At 32.1% G+C, this 23,136-nt stretch overlaps 1 protein-coding gene across 4 annotated transcripts in view; it reads left to right on the top strand.

Moving 5' to 3' along the window:
* Window positions 1–23,136, top strand: part of LOC143343449 (protein couch potato) — a 401,571-nt gene that overhangs the window by 258,631 nt on the left and 119,804 nt on the right. For all 4 annotated transcript variants that reach the window (XR_013079967.1, XM_076768370.1, XM_076768360.1 and 1 more), the window contains exon 3: window positions 12,618–12,671. Coding sequence is in view for 3 of the 4 variants with exons in the window: in XM_076768370.1 (XP_076624485.1) it covers window positions 12,618–12,671 (54 nt within the window). In the remaining variant the exon portion in view is untranslated. The remainder of the gene's footprint in view (window positions 1–12,617; window positions 12,672–23,136) is intronic.

The raw sequence follows: 23,136 nt of genomic DNA on the forward strand, positions 1-23,136 counted from the left end.
GCAATAAAAAACAAATTTTTACGTATCGATTTGCAGGCGAAACTTGCGTTGCGTTATTTTGTAGCTAGGATTGGCAATTTCCACAAATAATTCGTCGCTTGGTCCTTTATTGTCCGTGTCTCGGCTATTCTGGCTCTCATTTCTCTCGATTATCCAGCACAATCGTAAATTTATGATTAGCTTTGCAATAGGATTCTTCCGCAGAATTATTCCGCGTGCTGCAGATTAATCGCTGAAACCAATTCTAGTTGATTCAAATCATGCGGCGGGAAATTTATCACAATCCACGAAATTGCCGTTTAAAATCCGTTGCAATTTACAAGAGCAAGGAGCTCCGTGAATTGTTATCGTTCGATCGAAATTGAAGCGTGACCACGATATTTCGATTATTTCGTTTTCCAAAACTAACTTGTGGCCTTTGTTTGTCTCGCGATTATCCAGATTTGTCAAAATAAAGTGATTCATGCAGTATACTGTACAGTGCTCACAGAATCATTTGTATGGTTTTGATTTACTCTTTGCAGTTGAATCGTTTATTCCAACTTTTCTCTTTTTTATTTGTGTACGTCGCACAATTGACTAAGTTAGTGTCAAAATCGTGAAATTCTTGATAGAAAAGAGATAGAGATGATTTTTTAAAATAGACAAAATACGATCCATACAATCGTTAACCGTCCAATTATATTATTAGATAATGTTCCATATTGAATAGTAGATCAAGTATGAGAATAAATATCGTTTGTTGATGAATCTTTGATGTGGAGTTGAAACGTTAAAATCGGTACATTCGAAATTAGAGGTAATTTTTTTATGTCCAAAATAGCGCTCGCGTACTTGTAAACGTTTATCGATCCTTGCAATTAAATTCTGTTAATCGTCTGGCAGCATCGTGTGACAAATTGATGCACAAGCGACACGGATTTCTTGTTTTCGTGTTTTCTTTTGTCGTGGGTACAGTGGTCATTACTAGGTACTTCAGGTATCCCCATAAAAAAAAATCCAGTGGTGTCTGGTGACTTAACAAGGTCATTATCTACAAGAGTACTTTTGCAAACACGCTTGGAACGGGACAGAAAGTGCTTCTAAACATACCATCCTTCATCACATTTCGTCAACTATACAAAATGTGAAAAAAGATTTCATATAAACGTTATGTTGTCATTCACAAATATTAGAAGATTTTATGTCTAGAAGGGTAGCATCGCATTTTTAATGTCGAGTCTTAAATTATATTATTCACTAAGAAACATTGGGAATACAGAAAGGATAATTGAAAAAAGAAATCAGAAGAATTTGAAGATATATGTATAATATTTTAATAAATAAACAAAAAAGAATTTCTAACATAAGTCTCCACGTTCAATTTAAGGAAAGCACAATTTATTTTATCCGTGTAATCAAAATAATATACAAACTAACATTGTGACGCACTAGTGAGCCGATTTTATTTCTTTTTTTTTTTGCCAATAAAATTTCGTCTCTTTCGCGCGAATATCTCAATTTTGCATCGAGTGAAAAGTAAACACATCGGACATGTTTTGCAAAAACTCGAAACTAAACTCCCAAATTTAAATAGCTCTTTGTTATTGTTTAAAAGTTTTAACGCTTTTTCTACAGTCTTTTTGTTATCTGTTCTTATGGAGGGTGAACAGTTGTAAACTGTTTTCTCTTATTGTGAAATAATAAGTAATAATGAGAGTAATTTTATTAACTCTTTTTTAGAATACATCAATTATTACTGAAATTTTTTTTCTTTTTTATTTTATATAATTCTCAAATTCTTGGATATCTTTTTCAAATCACCCTCTATGCGTACTTAATTACATTTGTCAAATATGCAAACATCGAGTGAAATTTATTTGTTTAGACTGCAAACGATTTACCAATAATTCACAATTTTTTTCAAGAAAGTGGGTACGATTTCAAGGGTAGGTCTATTCACCAAAAATGATTGTAATTAGCCCCTGCAGACGAAAATAATTTTTTTAGAACAATTTGAAATTTTTTTTTTAAGTAGAATATTCCTGGTCAGACATTATATTTTTAGTAATGAATTTTTTTCTCGAAAGTGCGTAGGATTTCGGAGGTATATGTATTCACCAAAAATGATCGTAATTGATCCCCGCATCCGAAAATAATTTTTTTAGAACAATTAGAAATTCTTTTTTTCACTGAAAAATTTAGGCACCTACCCCCTATCAATTTTTCTTAAAAAATTCGTTTTTGATATTTAGTAATTTTGTTTTACGTCCTACAGAAAAGTTGTCTAATACTTTTTTGTAGGTACCCATGGGCTCTGCTTCAGAAAAAAATTGCATAGAAATATATTCACTATTGTAGGAGTTATGGTCGTTTGAAAATTGCACCATTTTTATAGGGTTTTTCTCATTTTGCGGAGTCAAGGACCAATTTTTCAAATATTTTTGCGATTTGTACATATTCTCCACCAAAATACGCGTAGTTTGCTTTTTGAAACGTTAAAATTGTCTAATCCGTTCAGGAGTTATGACATTTTAAAGATTCGCATGAAATTTCAGGGAAAACATTTCTGGCCTCATATTAGATTTTTTTTTTCTCGAAAGTGCATAGGATTTCAGGGTATGTCTATTGACAAAAAATGCTTGTAATTGACCCCTGTAACTAAATATAATTTTTTTAGTATGATTTGAAATTTTTTAATTTCGTCTAAAAATTTCAGTACTCGAATTTTTTTCTCGAAAGTGGGTAGGATTCCAGAGGTATGTGTATTCACCAAAAATGATTATAATTGAACGCCGCAACCAATAATAATTTTTTCAGAATGATTTGAAATTTTTTAATTTAATTTTTTAATAACTTTTTAACGAAATTTCAATCATCAAACTGATATTCTTGTTGATTTTCGTTTTATTTTGACCTCTAGAATCCTCCATTAAAATTTTGTAAAAATGTTATAAAACCTATATCACCAGAATCTATAACAATTTTATTGTTTAGATCTCAAGGTACAGATATCGCAACGCCAAAAAATTAAAATCGAAATACGAGTTTCTCTTAAGAAATATATATTTTGTACGAACAGAAAATTTCATTCTTTTTATTATTAAAATTGGACAGTTTGCAAAACCTGTCTATTTTCTAATCACAACACATTTTACTTTTCCAATAAAATCACGAATAACATTCAGCATGACTCGACTTGTGCTATTTTGTCTTTGTTAACAGAAAAATAAGTGCGCGTTTTATTTAAGGAAACGTCAGTGTCCGTAAAGTTTAAAAGAAATAACCTCGAGGGAAATTTTTCCCTATCACCATATTTACGCCATGAAACTGTGTAACTTTTCCCGGCGGAGTACATTCGCGTATTCGATAGAAATGGGGGATACTTAGATACCCCGTTTAAATATCCCGCCTTATAGATCACGTGTGGTACCGTGTAAAATGTATCGTATGGAAATTCTATAGTGTTGTTTAATTCAGTTACTTATTTCTATTACGTTTGCTGAGAAGACCGTGTGTTAAATACAATGTTTTTCGAAGATTCGTGGTTTTATTCGAGCGAGTATCAACACGAATTGAATAAAACGAGAAGCTGGCCTCTCGAAACTATTGGACAAATTAAGAAGTCTGAAGGAGGTTGCATTATCGATTAATAGTTATTTTCATTCGAGAAATCAACGAAATCGAACTTTTTAACGACATTTTCTTAAAGTTTAATTTTTTGAAAATGTGTTTCGAAATTATTATTTTGGAATTTAATGAATTAATGAAGTTATAGCGATTTAAATAGAGCGGGACGCTGCTGGAAACGCGCGCAGTTTGATTTATAAAAATACTTTTCGAGGAAAGAGTAAACAATTTTGATATGTTCATAAAATAAATGAACATGAGCTGAAATTTATTAAAATATCAAAGAAGTGTTGATTTGAGCATGAAAATCTTCAACAACGAAATTTTTAAATGTTTTTGACTACATTGGTCATATTTAGAGAAAGGACATGTAATTTTTAAGCTAATAACAAATAAAATAAACATTGTAATTATCTCATTTTGTAAAATTTCAGAAATTACGTGCAGATGTTAACGTCACAGTGATGGTCATTTAATAAAATTTAATCTTCTAAAGTATAATATACAAACATAAAAAATATTGTACATTGGTCGAAAACATTTGTATGAATTGTATATCTTTGGAAATATTAAAGATTCTCACGTTAAATAAGTATTAATGTGATATTTAAAATAAATATTAAAAAATAATATTAAAATTTGAAATTCTTGATGGCGTATAATCCAGTTTCATATTTATGTTGTTATGTATATTGTCCTTGCGCGAAAATATACATAAATTCTATAAAATAAACAGTATAAATGCAATAACATGTGAAAAGAGATTGTAAGAAATGTAGAAAAACATTAACCTATATACTTTATGGAACAGGATTGTTATTAATTACGCACACGTAAATTAACGTAACGAAAGTATATTAATACTTTTATTAACAGAAATATATATTGCACCCGATTGTTATACGTGTCCACGCCTCTTTTTTGTCGTTCGATCTGATGCTTTGTTTTTGCGTTCCTTCATTGTCGTCTACTATACAGGGTGTTCGGCCACCCCTGGGTAAAATTTTAATGGGAGATTCTAGAAGTCAAAATAAGACGAAAATCAAGAATATTTATTTATTGATTGAGGCTTCGTTAAAAAGTTATTAAAAAATTAAATTAAAAAATTTCAAATTGTTCTAAAAAAATTATTTTCGATTGCAGAGGTCAATTACAATCATTTTTTGTGAATAAATATACCCCCGAAATCCTAACCATTTTTGAGAAAAAAATTCGTTACCGAAAATATAATGTCTGATCATGAATGAATGATTCCCCTAAAATGTCATCTGTTTCAAATCGTTCTGAAAAAATTATTTTCTTTTGCGGGGGTCAATTATAATCATTTTTGATGAATAGATATATCCCCGAAATCCTACCCACTTTCGAGAAAAAAATTCAGAAAGGTGAACTTTTTCAACGAAATTGAAAAATTTCAAATTGTTCTGAAAAAATTATTTTCGGTTGTGATAGTTAATTACAATCATTTTTAGTAACTAGACATACCCGCGAAATCCTACGTACTTTCGAGAAAAAAATTCTTTACCGAAAATATAATGTGTGGAAATGTTTCTATAACTTTTTAACGAAGCCCCAATCGACAAATTAGTATCTTTGATTTTCGTCTTATTTTGGCCTCTAGAATCTTCCATTAAAATTTTTCCCAGGTGTGGCCGAACACCCTGTATGTTACAATGGGATACGAGTGGGAAAATTCTAGGAAACAAAAATGATGGAAAAGAAATAATAAGGATCTTACGTACTGGATGACCAAAACGTATCGATTGTTACTAAAATAAGTTAATTGCCCCGACTGATCAATAAGTTATCACGCAAGCATAACCTTGAGAAAAATAACCTTATTCGAGCAAACTGTACATTCGAGCATATATGGTCATATATATTAGAAGTCTGACAATATTTTAAAAATTCAAATTTATTTAAAATCACCTTGAATATCTCTGTTATTTGTAATAATATGAAAAAATGTTATATACAAAGCTTGCACGGTACAGAGGGGGACACATTGTGATATAAGCATTTTTCGTGTGGGTGGAGGCATAGAGAAGATTTCAGGGTCATCTTCATCTTTTTAAATGGAATGTATTGGAATAAATGCACTTACTTCTTTCTGTTAATATATTTATTATAACAATGATAAGAATAACATATAAAGGTCTTAAAATGTACACGTGTTTTCTCGCATGGGAGTCCTCGCAATTGTTTGTCATGCCACATCGGCAACGGCTTTTTCGCGCCAGACGTTCGATTGTTTATCGATCGTCCACGAGACGATGCCAACCTATGGGAGTCACTCGTCAATATATGGTTACCAGCCATCAGAATGGTATATTTTTTTTATTGCGATGTGATAGCGGGTGTTGAGACGACTTCATCAAGCTATCCTTGAAGGTCATGCAAGGTCAATTGTGATAGTAAAATAAACTTTCTTACTTTACAGAAGATGTTCGAAATGTGTGGTCTTATCGTATCTGAACTTATTCTAGCACATGCTGTACTTCATAAATCCTTACTTTCATGTAAACGAATGGTCTTGTAACATTGTTTATGTTGTGGCAATACATCGCGTGTAGCTAGAAATGTAAACATTATGGCAGTTCGTAACGTTGACATGAAATATCGGTAGTCAGTCTCAGTGGATTGTTAAATCAAGCAACAGTGTGATCATCAAAATGAAGTTTTCTTTTAGAGAGTAAGTGGATATGATCCTCATTTATGCAGAAATGCGACAAAATTTAATAAGAGCTGCAGCCTTGTATGCTGAACGATATCGCATCGAACATTTCAAAGATTGTGCAAAAAATTAAAGGAAACCGGAAGTTTGGGTACCCCTAAGAGCAGTTATCGTAAAAGAGCAACTGACGAAAGAAATGAAGTTTCTGTTCTTGCAACTGTAGCTCGTAACCCGTAGATTAGTTCCCGACAGATTGAACGTGAATCGGCTATGAGTAGAATTATACCATAATTTTATTATTTTTTATATTTATATTTTATTATTAGACCATAATAGATATTGGTCTCCATCAACAGTTACACGATGCGGATTGTATGAATCGTGCCACATTTTGTTAGTGGGCTCTACAAAAAATAACCATGGAAATCTCAATTTGCATAATATGCATTATTGGAGTCCCGATAATCCATACTGGTTATGACAAGTTGAGCATCAACGACAGTAATCAGTTAATGCGTGGTGCGAAATCGTTGATGATCAAATAACCGGACTGCATTTTATAAATGGACATCTTACTGGCGAACGATATGAACACTTTGTACGAAATACATTGGGGATTTTATTAGAAAATGTACCATTAAACATTCGCCAATTGATGTGGTTACAGCACGACGGATGCCCAGCAAATTATGCTCAGAGAGTATGTGATTCACTTAACAAACTTTACCCAAATCGATGGATAGGACGTGGAGGATTAGTTTCTTGGACAGCTCGCTCTCTAGACTTAACTTTATTAGATTTTTTCTCTGGGAAGCATTGAAAAGTGTTGTTTATCAAGAAGTACCCACTACACCAGAAAATATAAAACAATGGATAATTGCAGCATGTGCTAGAATAAGTTCAGATACGATAAGACCACACATTTCGAACATCTTCTGTAAAGTAAGAAAGTTTATTTTACTACCACATTTGACCTTGCATGACCTTCAAGGATAGCTTGATGGAGTCGTCTCAACACCCGCTATCACATCGCAATAAAAAAAATATACCATTCTGATGGCTGGTAACCATATATTGACGAGTGACTCCCATAGGTTGGCATCGTCTCGTGGACGATCGATAAACAATCGAACGTCTGGCGCGAAAAAGCCGTTGCCGATGTGGCATGACAAACAATTGCGAGGGACTCCCATGCGAGAAAACACGTGTACATTTTAAGACCTTTATATGTTATTCTTATCATTGTTATAATAAATATATTAACAGAAAGAAGTAAGTGCATTTATTTCAATACATTCCATTTAAAAAGATGAAGATGACCTTGAAATCTCCTCTATGCCTCCACCTACACGAAAAATGTTTGTATCACAATGTGTCCCCCTCTGTACAGTGCAAGTTTTGTATATAACATTTTTTCACATTATTACAAATAACGGAGATATTCAAGATGAATATAGTTATCGTCCCACCCTGTATATAAAAGGTCGATGGTTTGCCAACAGAAGATCGTCATTTTATAAAATTATCTTATTTATATATAATTCTTCTAAAAACGAAAGCTACACTGTACAATTATACGTAACTATTGATTAAAATTATCGTGAATTATTGTGTCTGAACGTGTCACGAAAAATAGTTAATAATTTTATGGAAGCACGAAATAATTGCATTTTGCGTGCTTTTTCTTGAAACATTTCAAACGAATATTCTTTTAATGTTTTAATGCACTCGGTAATTGAATATCTGTCAGAGATCTCGTTCAAATGCAGTCGAATACTGGCATTCAGTGTTTCGCATAAAGTTTCGATTGCAAGACATACATATTTCCGATCGTATAATGTTCAATGCCGGGAGTGCATTTTAAAATAATAAAATCGCAGGTAGCATCATCTGTTTTTAAGGCTCGTGGAAGCGCGTTAAATTTATTAAATCGAGAAGGTTATTCGGTAAAATTATTCGATTTACTTAATTGCAATCAAACGGCGAGTATTTCCATACTTGTGCCGGTTCGCGGAATTTGTTTTAAACTGTTTCATGTTTTGTCCCATCGATTTGCCGTTTGCACATATTGGTTCGATTCATTAAAATCGTCTAAATGTGTTTGCGTGGCCAACAATTTTCCTACTGTCCCGATGCCTCTGAAAAAGAATTGGAAAACGTGTTGCCGCGCGGATATAAAAATTCGGTTGTTCCGAGCACGAATGGAATAAAAATTACAATTGTGTTACTTTTTTCTTTTTATACAGGGTGTTCGGCCACCTCTGAAAAAAATTTTGATGGGACATTCTTGAGGCAAAAATAAGACGAAAATAAAGAATATCAATTTCTTAATTGAGGCTTCGTTAAAAAGTTATAGAAACATTTCCGGCCACACGGTATATTTTCAGTAAAGTATTTTTTTTCTTGGAAGTACGTAGGATTTCGTGGGTATGTCTATTGACCAAAAATTATTGTAATTGGTTGCTGCAACCGAAAATAATTTTTCCAAAACGATTTGAAATTTTTTTTTCGCCGAAAAATTTCAACACCTACACCCTTGACGATTTTTCTTAAAAATTCGTTTTTCATTTTTAATAAATTTGTTTGACGTCCTACGGAAAAGTTGTTTAGTACTTTTTTGTAGGTATCCATTAGCTCTACTTTCATACTAAATTTCATTGAGATAAGTTCACTATTGTAGAAGTTATGGACGTTTGAAGATTGGTCCATTTTGATGAGGTTTTTCTCACTTCACGGTGTTAAGGAACAATTTTTCGAATATTCTTGGAGTTTCTACATATTCTTCACTAAAATACGCGTTGTTCGCTTTTTGAAACATTAAAATCCTCCAATGCGTTCAAAAGTTATGATATTTTAAACATTTGAATGAAATTTCGGGGAACCATTTCAGACCTCACATTATATTTTCAGTAATGAATTTTTTTCTCGAAACTAAGTAGGATTTCAGGGGTTTGTCTGTTGACCAAAAATGATTGTAATTAACCCTCACAAACGAAAATATTTTTTTAGAACGATTTGAAATTTTTTTTTTAGAAGTAGAATATTCCTAGTCAGACATTATATTTTCAGTAATGAATTTTTTTCTCGAAAGTGTGTAGGATTTCGTGGGTATATGTATTGATAAAAAATGATTATAATTAACTTCCACAACCGAAAATATTTTTTTAGAGCGATTTGAAATTTTTTTTTTGGAAGTAGAATATTCCTAGTCAGACATTATATTTAAATTAATGAGTTTTTTTCTCGAAAGTGCGTAGGATTTCGTGGGTACGTCTATTGATAAAAAATGATTGTAATTGACTCCTGCAACCAAAAATAATTTTTTTAGAATGATTTGAAATTTTGTAATTTAATTTTTTAATCATTTTTTAACGGAGCTTCAATCAAGAAATTAATAATCTTGATTTTCGTCTTATTTTGGCCTCTAGAATCTCCCATTAAAATTTTTCCCAGGGGCGGCCGAACACCCTATATATTCCGATTATATTTTTATCTTCATGTTCATATATTCCTGTATGTACTCTTCTACGTGTGTAAGAAGGGCATTAAAGAAAGATAAACCAGTAACGAAAACAAAATATTCCTCTTGATCGTTAAAGAAGCAATAAAACGTGACTCTGGAATCTAGTTTCAATATTTGTAACTATGTCAGATGCTACAAACCAATGGTAGCAGTAACTCTAGAAAGCTGTAAAGTAAGTTTTAATAGGCTTTGATATCTATGATAACAAGAATAAACGCGTGTACTTAAAGTGATAAGTATCGAGCAAACTTTAAACTAATAATTTATTAATGATGTAAGTAAACAAATTACAGATTAGAAAAGCTAGTCTAGAAAGAAGGAAAAGTAACAAGCATAATCTTAATAGACAACTTAACTAAACTCAAACAATAAAATAAAATAAATATCTATTTCTATTGCATTCATTATTGCTCTGAATACTAAGCAAATTACACATAATGAAAGTAAACAAAATTGGTATTTCATTTTCCAGAACTTCGGTGTACTTTCTGGAAAAATGGTTCTATAGTTTAACTGGTTCTTTTTATTTGTCGTCAAATTTAAATAAATCGTATCTTTCTTTCCAAAATATTCGCACGAACACGCGATAATCGTGATGTTAGAAAAAAAAAAGGACACTCAATTCGTAGGAAATTCTCGTCTGAAAACGTTCACGTAGAATCGTCGCGCTGGAATAACTCGCTCGCACGTTTTACCTATAGTAGAAAAGGTAGATATGCAAATTCCCAATACTTGGGTCTATCTACAACGAAACGGCTTTGTTCGTAGAATAACTTCAGTTTAATTTTATTCGGGGCGCTTTAAAGCTCGCGGTTAACGATCGCCTCTTGATTATAAATTCATAAATTCGTTAACATCAGGCTAAAGCCAACTAACTACTTAATATCGCATCGGTGTTTTACTAACACAATTGATTAAATAACACTCGGAAGAAAAAAATTAATTTTTTTTTACGAATTACATATGTGTAAATAATTAAATTCTCAGTAATTTGAGCAAACACAGAAAATAACGAAAACTACTTTTCTTAAATTAACAGACACGAATACGTCACAATTTCTTCCAACGTGTCGCTTTAATGCTATTTTATTTGAAGATAATAATTATGTATACGAAACAAAATTTTCATAAATGAAATAATTGAAATATTTATAGTGTATCTTACTCTTCCTTTTCAAAGGTTGTTCGAGGTCAGAAATAAAAGAAATAATTCAAATGTTTCATACCATTGTATTTACCAGTATTTTTTATTAATAAAGCCTCATAGAATGTTGAATATAACTTTTGTGTATAACAATGCAATTTCTAATTTTGTGAATTACATTTTTGTTGGTATCTACTGATACTGAAGTCATCGTGTATTTTTATTAATAGTAGTACACACTCCAAAATAATAATAACGCAAAACAAAACAATTCGAAATATTTCTTTTATTTTTCAGAACCACTGTATCAGATATAGTTGAATTTGTCTTAACACGCACTTTCGTACAAAATAATATTATAGTTTCCATTTAAAAGAATTAAATAACATTTTCTCGAAAAATATTGCAAACGTAAAAAATTGATATTCGTTACTATGTCGCGTATATTTATCATTTATGAGAAAAACGGTAGCTAGTATCCGTGTGAACACCCTGTATAGTGGTTTATATACCTCGTACTCTTGTGCGTTCTCGTTACGCCTTTACCGACAAATTAATGGTGATACTGAGTATTTGGATGGAATAGCAGATGGAATGATGAGACTTTCCCGTCCACTTCCATCACTATATTTACAAACGTGTACAGACACAGCCTCGAATAATCTAACTTATACGAATGCTGAAACTTGTATGTTTTACTGTAATTGGCGTTGATTGAAGTGCCAACAGAGTTTGGCAGAAGTTGCCTAGAATAATAGACATCAAAATTTGTATTTCTGTATACTTAGTGTGGACGAAGCAAATTTAGCACAAAAAAATCGACTTAGAACTCTTATGCTACTCATTAAATAATTGAAAAAACAAAAAAAATGATTAAATCGAGCAATGTATTAAAAACAGTACGTGAATTTCGTTCCTTAGAGTTAATTAATTCTCGAACTTCATGCTCCAAACTTAGTTTTATAATTTTCAACCAACTATAATTATCTATGAAGTCAATAATTTTATTAGTAGGAAAGAAGCTTGTATTAATGATTTAAATAACATTGTACACAAGATAATAAGCTGCTTACTATTAGCGAAAAACAACCAAATAAACGGAGTTTGTAAAACAGAAAATTGTGTATTTATTTTTGCATTTTCTTTCGTAAAAAGTGTGGTCCAATAGTAATATAACATTTAATTTATTCAGGTCTAATAAACCATACAGAAAAATTACAAAGATAGCGAAGAAGACATGTTTTATAAAACTGTTTCGATAGAATTCAGCTTTACTTGGGGGTTCCCCTACGGTCGACCAGTACTCCAACGTAAAACGCCATCATGCGGCCATAAGCGTGCCACAAAAAGCATAAATTTTCCTTATACTCGATGGCGTAAATAATTTGTCGGTTGACGCTGATGCTAATTTAATACTATTTAGCAACAAACAAAGAAACTAAAAGCAAAAACATATTACAAGAAATTATCTGAAAACGCAATCATCGAATATAATAATAAAGAAAAGTCGATCTTGATGGGAAAAATTCCGCGACACACGATAACGTTACTTTATATGATGGAAATGTTCCATCAGCAGGCCACAATTCTTCGACGAGATTTCATCGAAATATATATTTTTTTCTTATCGCAGGTCTCATAACATACTGAAATTCATTTTGTTTCAGGGGTACGAGGGTTCCCTGCTGAAAGTCACAAGTAAAAATGGGAAAACAGCGTCGGTGAGTCATTATATATTTTTTCTCTTTTTTCCCCCCCCTCTAAATCACCAGTCACGTTTCGCGATATCTTTTCACGTGCTTTTAACGCGACGATGGATCTGTCCTAGATTTCTATACGCGAAAGGTTAGCTGCGATCGATAGCTATTTTCTATATTCGTTTAACGAAAAGAAAGAGCAACATCGAACCATCGATTCTTCGGAAAAGTACAATTCCCTTTTACGATTCGAGAAGCTTTTCTATCAAGCGGGAACAGGTCGAGAAAGTCTCGAGATTCGCTGGCGGTTGTTTGTCCGGTAAGGAAACAGATGGGAAAACTTGCGAACGGGAAGTTTCAATCAAATTCTTCCCCTGATCGAGCCGAGTTTGCATGATTTCGATCACTTTTTTTTGTTCTGTTGAAACGGAAAAAATCCTTCAAGAATATTTCTTCGGATTTTCTTATTTTTAATACTTCGACGCGTACAAATTTTTTCCTCTGTTTGCGTTATAACCTTACTATCGGGTTTTCTCGTTTTTAATACTTTGACGCGTACAAATTTTTTCCTCTGCGTTATAACCTTACTATCGGCTTTTCAGGATCAACGATTTATCGATATTCCTCGTGAATTCTATTCACGTTTTTTATACTCGTTCATTTTAAAGAAAGTTCACACTTTGTATACTTATTTTACTTTAAGTTAGTTTTTTTCGTCCCGTCGAAGATTTTAGGAAACACATTAAAGAATAATGTTTTCTAATAATACATAAAAACGTTCATTTGCGGACGTCGTTTTACTTATGAAACTTTGTTATAAAATTTAATATACAGGAAAAAATTATAGTCGAATTTTTCCCAATTTTTCTGTAGGGCGTTAAAGAAAATTACTAAAAATCCAAAACGAATTTTTAAGAAAAATCTACAGGGGGTAGGTGCCCTTTTTCGTCGAAATTAAAAAATTTCAAATCGTTCTGGAAAAATTATTTTTGGTTGAGAGAGTCAATTACAATCATTTTTAGTGAATAGACATACCCTCAAATTCCTACCCACTTTGGAGAAAAAAATTCAAGTAGGTGTGAAATTTTTCTACGAAATTAAAAAATTTCAAATCGTTCTGGAAAAATTATTTTTGGTTGAAAGGGTCAATTACAATAATTTTTACAGATTTTGGAATACATTTTCTATATCTCTGAATATTTGTATGCAGAAGACAAATAAAATCCTCCATTATTACTAAAATTATTATTTTTACGTGTCACTAATTTATGACAGTATTTTTGCATTTACATGTTTGTTACTATATTTTTCTATTATTTTAGTATTTTGTATTCTGTTTTGGCTGTATAAGTTTATAAAAAAGGGCATTAACGAATATAAAGCTTACAAAGAATTAAATGTCGTATTATAGAATAGTAGAGACTTTGTTTTAAAATTTACCATACACAAACAATTATAATCGAATTTTTCCTGAATATTTCTACGCAGAAGACGAATAAAATCTTCCATTATTACTAAAAATATTATTTTTACGTGTCATTAATGTATGACAGTATTTTTGCATTTACATGTCTGTTACTATATTTTTCTATTATTTTAGTATTTTGCATTCTGTTTTGGCTGTATAAGTTTATAAAAAAGGGCATTAACGAACATAAAGCTTCTAACGAATTAAGGGCCCTTTCTACTTTGTGGGATTTAAAAAATCGAATTTTTTTTTGAGTATATCGAATATTTACCAAATATTAAATTGAAATTCGGCAAATTAACGAAGTTGTAGCCTGCTGAAATGTACCACGCGCAGGTATAACAACTGAACGTAAAACTTTAAAGCTATTTTTCTCAAAACTACATTTTTTGACACTGCGTAAACAATAACATGAAAACTATTCAAGATATCAACATCTTTACGTAGTATCTTTAGAACTGGTCTCACTATTGCATAAACTAAGATAACTGCAATATATGCAATACTTTTTCTTTTATTAACAAAAAAGCAACCGAATATATGAAAACATTCAGTACCTTTTCGTAAAATAACTACCATTGTATCATTTTTCGTTTTTTTTGACAAAATCTTAGTTCATGCGATAACCAAACTTACCGATATTAAGAATATTTTTGGTTTTTAGCTTTCGGATAACTTGTTCGCAAAATATTACCTTCGCAGTCGGGCGCCAAAACAAAACAAAACAAAAACTGCGTAATCAATAGATATTATGCGTCGCAAAAATTCGTAAATATAGTTAAATATATAATAAATATATCCACAAAACCCGAAATTAATCGCTCTTTAACAGCCCGCAAAAAAAAAAATCACAAATAAACATCTTTTTGCTTGCCTACAAAGTAGAATGGCCCCTTAAAAGTATTATAGAATAGCAGAGGTCATTGAAACGAATAAAATTTTTCTTTACCATTTCTTTTGTGGCCACTCGAAATCACTAGAATCATCCTTGAATATACTAGTAGGACTGACGATTCATCTACTTATTCGACGTATTTGCTACGTTTAATGTGGTATTTTAATTATATTAAAAATCGTCAAGAATCCCGGCGGCGAGTAAATATTTCCGCGAAATTCAAACGGACTGGCGGGGAATGCAATTTGCCGCTGCGACGATGGAGTAATTAGAACAAACAAATGGTGGCTGAAAGTGTCTCGTATCGATTCGTGCCGAACAGTGCCAGTGACCGAGGGTCGATAGAGGCCCGATCGCACGAAACGCGACGTTCCAACTGTATTTCGTTGATTTCGTCTAGTATTCCTGTGTAGTTAACGCACCATTACAATTTCCAATCGCACACGTGTGTGTGTGTGTGTGTTTTTTTTTATTGTTTGTGGACAATAGCCGCTGGAACAAGGTCGATCTATTATGAACGCGTCGAAGTGTCTGATCGAATTCGCTCTGCGTCGTGACGTCGTTTGAGAATCTTCGAACGAGTGCATAACTTTTCCTGATAGGTAATCCTCCCCGTTGCGTTATTTTAGAAACCACGGAACACGGGTAAGGAGCAGAAGTGCCACGAGTTTTCCTCCTTTCAGTTTTTCTATGGCTTTAGGATTTTTTAGAACATTACATATAACATAACAATTTCTATTTAATATTTATGCAATTTTGTCGGTACTTCCCTGACCATTAGCTGTATCATTCGACCAATTTTGCTTTTATTTAAGGGAGCAGTCTCATTTATACGTTGTAATATTTAACCATATATATTAATTTTTTTTAACTAAACGTTACATCTAACGCTGTAATTTATTTTTACAATTTACTTAGCTATCCTTTGGGAATACAAAATAAATTCCTCAATAATTTTTATTGACTTTTCATGCTTTTAATATGCCCGCAGTAAACATGTGTTTACACATTGGCGTAAGTGGTTGCAGCTTTCAAGGTTGACTAAATCAAGAGGATTTTTATTCGGTAGGTTTCCTGGTATCGTTCGTAGCAAAATAATTAATTTATGTTGAAAATTGGCAAAATGACGAAAGCTTAAATTAACTTTTTAATAAAAATATATGATATACTCATTATAAAAATATAACTTTGGTACAAGCAAGAGCTATTCGTGTGTGGAACAACGTGTAAAAATTTCAGAACAATCGAACGTATAGTTTTTGAGATTTTATCTACGCCAGTTAAGAAAGTAATATTTCGAGAGAAACGTATTTAAACTCTGCAAGATCATACTAATCAATCCCAGGCTCCATGTAATAATGTTCTATGATCCACAATACTTGACATATATCTCTCGAAATTTAATAGAAAACCAAGAATATCAATTTCTTGACTGAGGCTTCATTAAAAAGTTATTAAAAATTAAATTCAAAAATTTCAAATCATTCTGAAAAAATTATTTTTGATTGCAGGGCTCAATTATAATCATTTTTGGTCAACAGACATACCCCGAAATCCTACGCACTTTCGAGAAAAAAATTCATTACCGAAAATCGAATGTGAGGCCAGAATTGTTTCCCTAAAATTTTATGCGAATCTTTAAAATATCATAACTCCTGAACGGATTCGAGGATTTTTATTTTTCAAAATGCAAACAACGCGTATTTTAGTGGAGAATAGGTAGAAATTCTAACAATATTGAAAAAGTTGTTTCTTGACACCGTAAAGTGAGAGAACCCCCCTAAAACTGGTCCAATTTTCAAACAACCACAACTCTTACAATAGTGAATATATTTCAATGAAACTTCTTTTCTGAAGTAGAGCTCATGAGCACCTACAAAAAAGTATTAAACAACTTTTCTATAGGGCGTCAAGCAAAATTATTAAAAATAAAAAACCAATTTTTAAAAAAAATCGATAGGGGGTAGGTGCCTAAATTCTCATGTGTACGTTGTAATATTTAACCATATATATTAATTTTTTTTAACTAAACGTTACATCTAACGCTATAATTTACTTTTGCAATTTACTTAGATATGCTTTGGCAATGCAAAATAAATTTTGCAATCATTGTTATTGGCTTTTCATGCTTTTATTACACCCACAGTAAATTTGTGTTTAAATACTCGGGTAAATGGTCGACTAAATCAAAAAAATCGAGAAGATTTTTATTCGGTAGGTTTTCTGTTATCGCTCGTAGCAAATAAATTAACTCATGTTGAAAATTGACAAAATGACGAAAGTTTAAATTAAAAATTGCAAAATTTTGTCATTTTTTCCACAAACTTTTTAATAAAAGTATATGATATACTCATTATAGAAATATAAAAATATAAGCTATGCAAAAAATGTTCTACAATCCACAATACTTGAAATTAATCTCTCAAAATTTAACAGTACATTGTTAAATATATATACTTTCAAAAAATGAACTAAAAGAAAATTGATTTTTTTGGGGTCTCACATGAGACTGCCTCCTTAATATTTATGCAATTTCGTCGATACATTCCTGACCATTAGCTGTATCATTCGATTAATTTTGCTTTTATTTGACATTATTTAATCTTATTAAAACCCATGGAAATTTTGTATAAATATATTATACCAATTCGAGGCCTCTCAAAAACTTCAATACGTGTTTCTTTGATGCCACTCCATAAATGTTGAAATTATTTTACTTGTACTTTTTCTACGTGTTTTATTAGTAATCTCCATCAGAAATAGAACGATTTTTGCAATAAAATTAATAACGGTCGGAAAAATCTGTATAATTTTCGTATATCATTTCAGACTCTTATTGATGCACTAAATTCGTATATTATACAGGGTGTTAGGCCACCCTTGGAGAAAATTGTAATGACAGATTCTAGAGGCTAAAATAAGACGAAAAATCAAGAATACTAATTTGTTGATTGAGGCTTCGTTAAAAAGTTATTAACATTTAAAGTTCCGCCTGTAGAACGGCTATCTGCGAACAGCTGCGTGCACGCAACAGTGGCTCTCACTCAGCATGAGAAACTCTATTTACTGACGTATCGACAGCCTTATAATTTTATGAGAACCACTATCACGCGTACGCAGCTATTCCGCGTTCTACAAGCGGAACTTTAAACATTAATAACCTTCCAACGAAGCCTCAATCAACAAATTTGCATTCTTAATTTTCGTCTTATTTTGGCCTCTAGAATCTACCATTAAAATTTCCCCCAGATGTGGTCGAACACTCTATATAAAATATTCATTTTCCTGTTTTAAATACTGTTGGATCGGTGAGATCGATATTGGTCTACTCGCTTTATGTTTGTAGGAATGTGTTGCGTGACGCTAGAGCCCCAGCGGGTGATTTTTGTTTCTTGATCTTTATTGTCGTTGACGTCATGAGGCCATATGCAGTGCGTGATACCCAATGTATTATTAAAGTTCAAAATATATTTTCTGTACAGTGCATAGGATTATCAGTTACACGCCCTCCACCTACGAAATCTACTGCGATTTTTCTGTCAAATACGTAGAATATAAAGATACGATCTTCTTATATTTTTGTTCGTTAGCGTATTATTCGATGTCGTCTCTGTTGCGTTATTTTAAAAATCTCGGGACGCGAAAGGGGCAGAAGCACGACTGAATTATGCGAAGCGAACACGGGGGAGGACAGGTGGGTACGTTAATGCTTTAACGGAGTAGAGATTTTATAGCGTCAACGGTACAACATTGTCGCGTGCACTGGTTCCACTGGCAGCGCATAAATTAATGTTATCTCACAGGATTATATACCTGGCCCGAGCCGGCACGATGGCTTCCGCGGAGCTATAAAATTGACGTATTTTTTTGTCCCGCGGAATCGATTAGATGTTTTTCTTTGTTACGTGAGTCACGTAACGTCGTTGTTGAGGCGACCGGGAACTTCGTTTTTCTTCGTTCCGTGTCAGCCATCGCGCTCGCCTCCGAGACGTTATCGCGGATTTTATTTTTGGAATCGTTTCTCAAACAATGTCGTTGTTAACACATTCGATGTGCTACGAAATATGTATACGAAGTGTATTTCGATATGTGAGACCCGCTTCAGCGATGATTTGAGGACACAAAAACGAAGAAAATTTTATGGTCGTCTCTGTATTTCCATAAATATTTTTTTTTTTCATTTGAAGCGTTCAAATCTTCGAAGAGATTTATTTACTGTATATTGTGGTTACAAAAATTTGCGTATTTTGGTAAAGAATATTTAGAAATTCTGAAAGTGTTGGAGAAGTTGTTCCTTAACCTCGTAAAGTAAGAAAAACCCCATAAAAATAGTCCAATTTTCAAACGACCATAACTCCTACAATAGTAAGTGAATTTCGTTGAAATTTATTTATGTAGTAGAGCTCATGAACACCTACAACAAAGTATTAAACAACATTTTCGTAGAGCATCAAACAAATTTATTAAAAATGGAAAAGGAATTTTTAAGAAAAATCGGCGGGGACATTTTTCAGCGAAATTATAAAATTCCAAATCTTTCTGACAAAAATTATTTTTGTTTGCAGGAGTCTATTACAATCATTCTTTATCAATATATATACTCACGAAATCCTACACACTTTCGAGAAAAAAATTCATTACTGAAAATATGACGTCTGACAAGGAATATTCTACTTCCAAAAAAAAAAAAATTTTACATCGTTCTAAAAAAAATATTTTCGGTTATAGGAGGTAATTACAATCATTTTTGGTCAATAGACACACACCCGAAATCCTACTCAGTTTCGAGAAAAAAATTCCTTACCGAAAATATAATGAACGACTTACCCCGAAGTTTCATGCGAATGTTTAAAACATCATAATTCCTGAACGGATTGGAGGATTTTAATGGTTCAAAATGCAAACAACGTGTATTTTGGTGAAGAATACGTAGAAATTCCAAAAATGTTCGAAAACTCGTTCCTAAACCCCGTAAAGTGAAAAAACCCCCGTTAAAATGGTCCAATTTTCAAACAGCCATAATTCCTACAATAGTGAATATATTTGAATGTAATTTTTTTCTGAAATAGTGCTCATGGGTACCTACAAAAAAGTAAGAGACAACATTTCCGTTCAGCGTCTAACAAATTTATTAAAAATGAAAAACTAATTTTTAAGAAAAATCGGCAAGGGGGCAGATGCTGAAATTTTTCTGCGAAAAAAAAATTTCAAATCGTTCTAGAAAAATTAGTTTTGGTTGCAGGAGTCAATTATGATCATCTGAGGTGAATACACATATCCCTGAAATCCTACACACTGACGAGAAAAAAATTCTTTACCGAAAATCTAATGCATGGCCAGAAATGTTTACCCGAAATTTCATGCAAATGTTTAAAATATCATAATTTCTGAACGAATTGGAAGATTTTAATGGTTCAAAATGCAAACAACGTGTATTTTGGTGAAGAATACGTAGAAATTCCAAAAATGTTCGAAAACTCGTTCCTAAACCCCGTAAAGTGAAAAAACCCCCGTTAAAATGGTCCAATTTCCAAACAGCCATAATTCCTACAATAGTGAATATATTTGAATGTAATTTTTTTCTGAAATAGTGCACATGGGTACCTACAAAAAAGTATTAGACAACATTTCCGTTCAGTGTCTAACAAATTTATTAAAAATGAAAAACTAATTTTTAAGAAAAATCGGCAAGGGGGCAGGTGCTGAAATTTTTCTGCGAAAAAAAATTTCAAATCGTTCTAGAAAAATTAGTTTTGATTGCAGGAGTCAATTATGATCATCTGAGGTGAATACACATATCCCTGAAATCCTACACATTAACGAGAAAAAAATTCTTTACCGAAAATCTAATGCATGGCCAGAAATGTTTACCCGAAATTTCATGCAAATGTTTTGAAATATCATAATTTCTGAACGAATTGGAAGATTTCAATATTTCGAACTGCAAACAACGTGTATTTTGGTGAAGAATACGTAGAAATTCCAAAAATGTTCGAAAACTCGTTCCTAAACCCCGTAAAGTGAAAAAACCCCCGTTAAAATGGTCCAATTTTCAAACAGCCATAATTCCTACAATAGTGAATATATTTGAATGTAATTTTTTTCTGAAATAGTGCTCATGGGTACCTACAAAAAAGTATTAGACAACATTTCCGTTCAGCGTCTAACAAATTTATTAAAAATGAAAAACTAATTTTTAAGAAAAATCGGCAAGGGGGCAGGTGCTGAAATTTTTCTGCGAAAAAAAATTTCAAATTGTTCTAGAAAAATTAGTTTTGATTGCAGGAGTCAATTATGATCATCTGAGGTGAATACACATATCCCTGAAATCCTACACACTGACGAGAAAAAAATTCTTTACCGAAAATCTAATGCATGGCCAGAAATGTTTACCCGAAATTTCATGCAAATGTTTTGAAATATCATAATTTCTGAACGAATTGGAAGATTTCAATATTTCGAACTGCAAACAACGCGTATTTTGGTGAAGAATACTTAAAAATTCTAAAAATGTTCAAAAAGTTGTTCTTTAATCCCGTAAAGTGAGAAAAATCTCATAGAAATACATTGAGTGTAAGGTCTACTCGTATACATACCTCATCTGTGGTAAAACTATCTTTACTATCGGTTACTTAAGCAATACAATTTTAAATGGAATGAATCGTGCACACTTTTCAAGTAAACATTTCTGTACAATGTACAACGTGCGGCACGATCAATTGAAGTTTCAACTCTGGGTCAGGAATCTCTAGCATTGACGAGTTTATTTAAGGCGATAGGCACTCTGTCTCTTTACTTATTGAATAACCTTCGTATTTGTGCCGAAGGTGGCTATTTCGAGCACTTCCTTCGAAGATAAGCAACTCCAAACTACTATAAAAATGGCTATAAAGTAAATAGACCATACGTTTATCTGAATTGTTTTCATTATTTGTGTACCTTCGACCCATGCTAGTCGTTTCAAAATTGTTAGAAAAAGCAAGTGAAACGCATTCTTTTTGCAAATTATTGTATCAAATCCTCATTTTTAGATTAAGATAGAAAAATAGATAGGGGAAATCGGGACTAGAAATTCCGATTTTGAGAAAATATAAAAAATGAGTAGGAAATAATGTAGTCACTTTTTTCCACTCCTAACTAATTTATTGGTAAATTTATTCTATTTTAAGAGTATATTGCGATAAGTTTTTCGTAGAAACTCGTTTTTTTGTAATTAGTCGAAACAGAACTTCTTACCCCATCGTGAGGCAAGTTGTTATCGCTCTGGGGTAAGTTGTTACTAACAAATAAATGTTACTTTCTAATGAGATATTCCATTCTCTGATGATGTAAAACACAATTTTATTAAAAAGATTTGTTTATTAACTTCAGATTAACACAAATATATATGTCGGAAAAACATCATCGAAAATTATTCTCCTAGTCCTTTCATTGTCTTGTAATCCTTTTCATATTATTTAAAACTTTCAACTTAACTCAATTAACGAATTAACTCAAAGAAACTTTATTAAAGAGAAAGAATAATCAACGAAAACTGATGAGTCCTTTGTAGGAGTTATTTAACTTTTATATCACGCGTCTTTATCGTCCGGAAACCGTTTTTATTTTATTATTTTCTTTTCGTATATTTCTTTTTTCAAATGATCAACTCGACTACCTTCAAAGGTCACATCCAAACGTCAACGCCAACCAGTCGCACGTTTGCGTTTTCCATGACATTTTTCACATCGATTAAATTTAAGTATCGATTAAAGCCATATGTATACAGGGTATTCGACCACCCCAGGGAAAAAATTTAATAGAGGATTCTAGAGGCTAAAATAAGACGAAAATCAAGAATACCAATTTGTTGATGGAGGCTTCGTTAAAAAGTTATTAACAATTAAATTCAAAAATTTCAAATCGTTCTGGAAAAATTATTTTCGATTGCGGGGGTCAATTACAATCATTTTTGGTGAATATACATACTTCCGAAATCCTACCCACTTTCGAGAAAAAAATTCGTGTAAATACTGAAAGTTTTGGGTGAAAAAAAAGATATTCGAATCGTCTTGGAAAAATTATTTTTAGTTGCAGGGGTCAATTGCAAACATTTTTGGTCAACAGACATACCCCCGAAATCCTAC

Source organism: Colletes latitarsis, chromosome 1 (genome assembly GCF_051014445.1).
Source record: "Colletes latitarsis isolate SP2378_abdomen chromosome 1, iyColLati1, whole genome shotgun sequence".
NCBI classification, from domain to species: domain Eukaryota; kingdom Metazoa; phylum Arthropoda; class Insecta; order Hymenoptera; family Colletidae; genus Colletes; species Colletes latitarsis.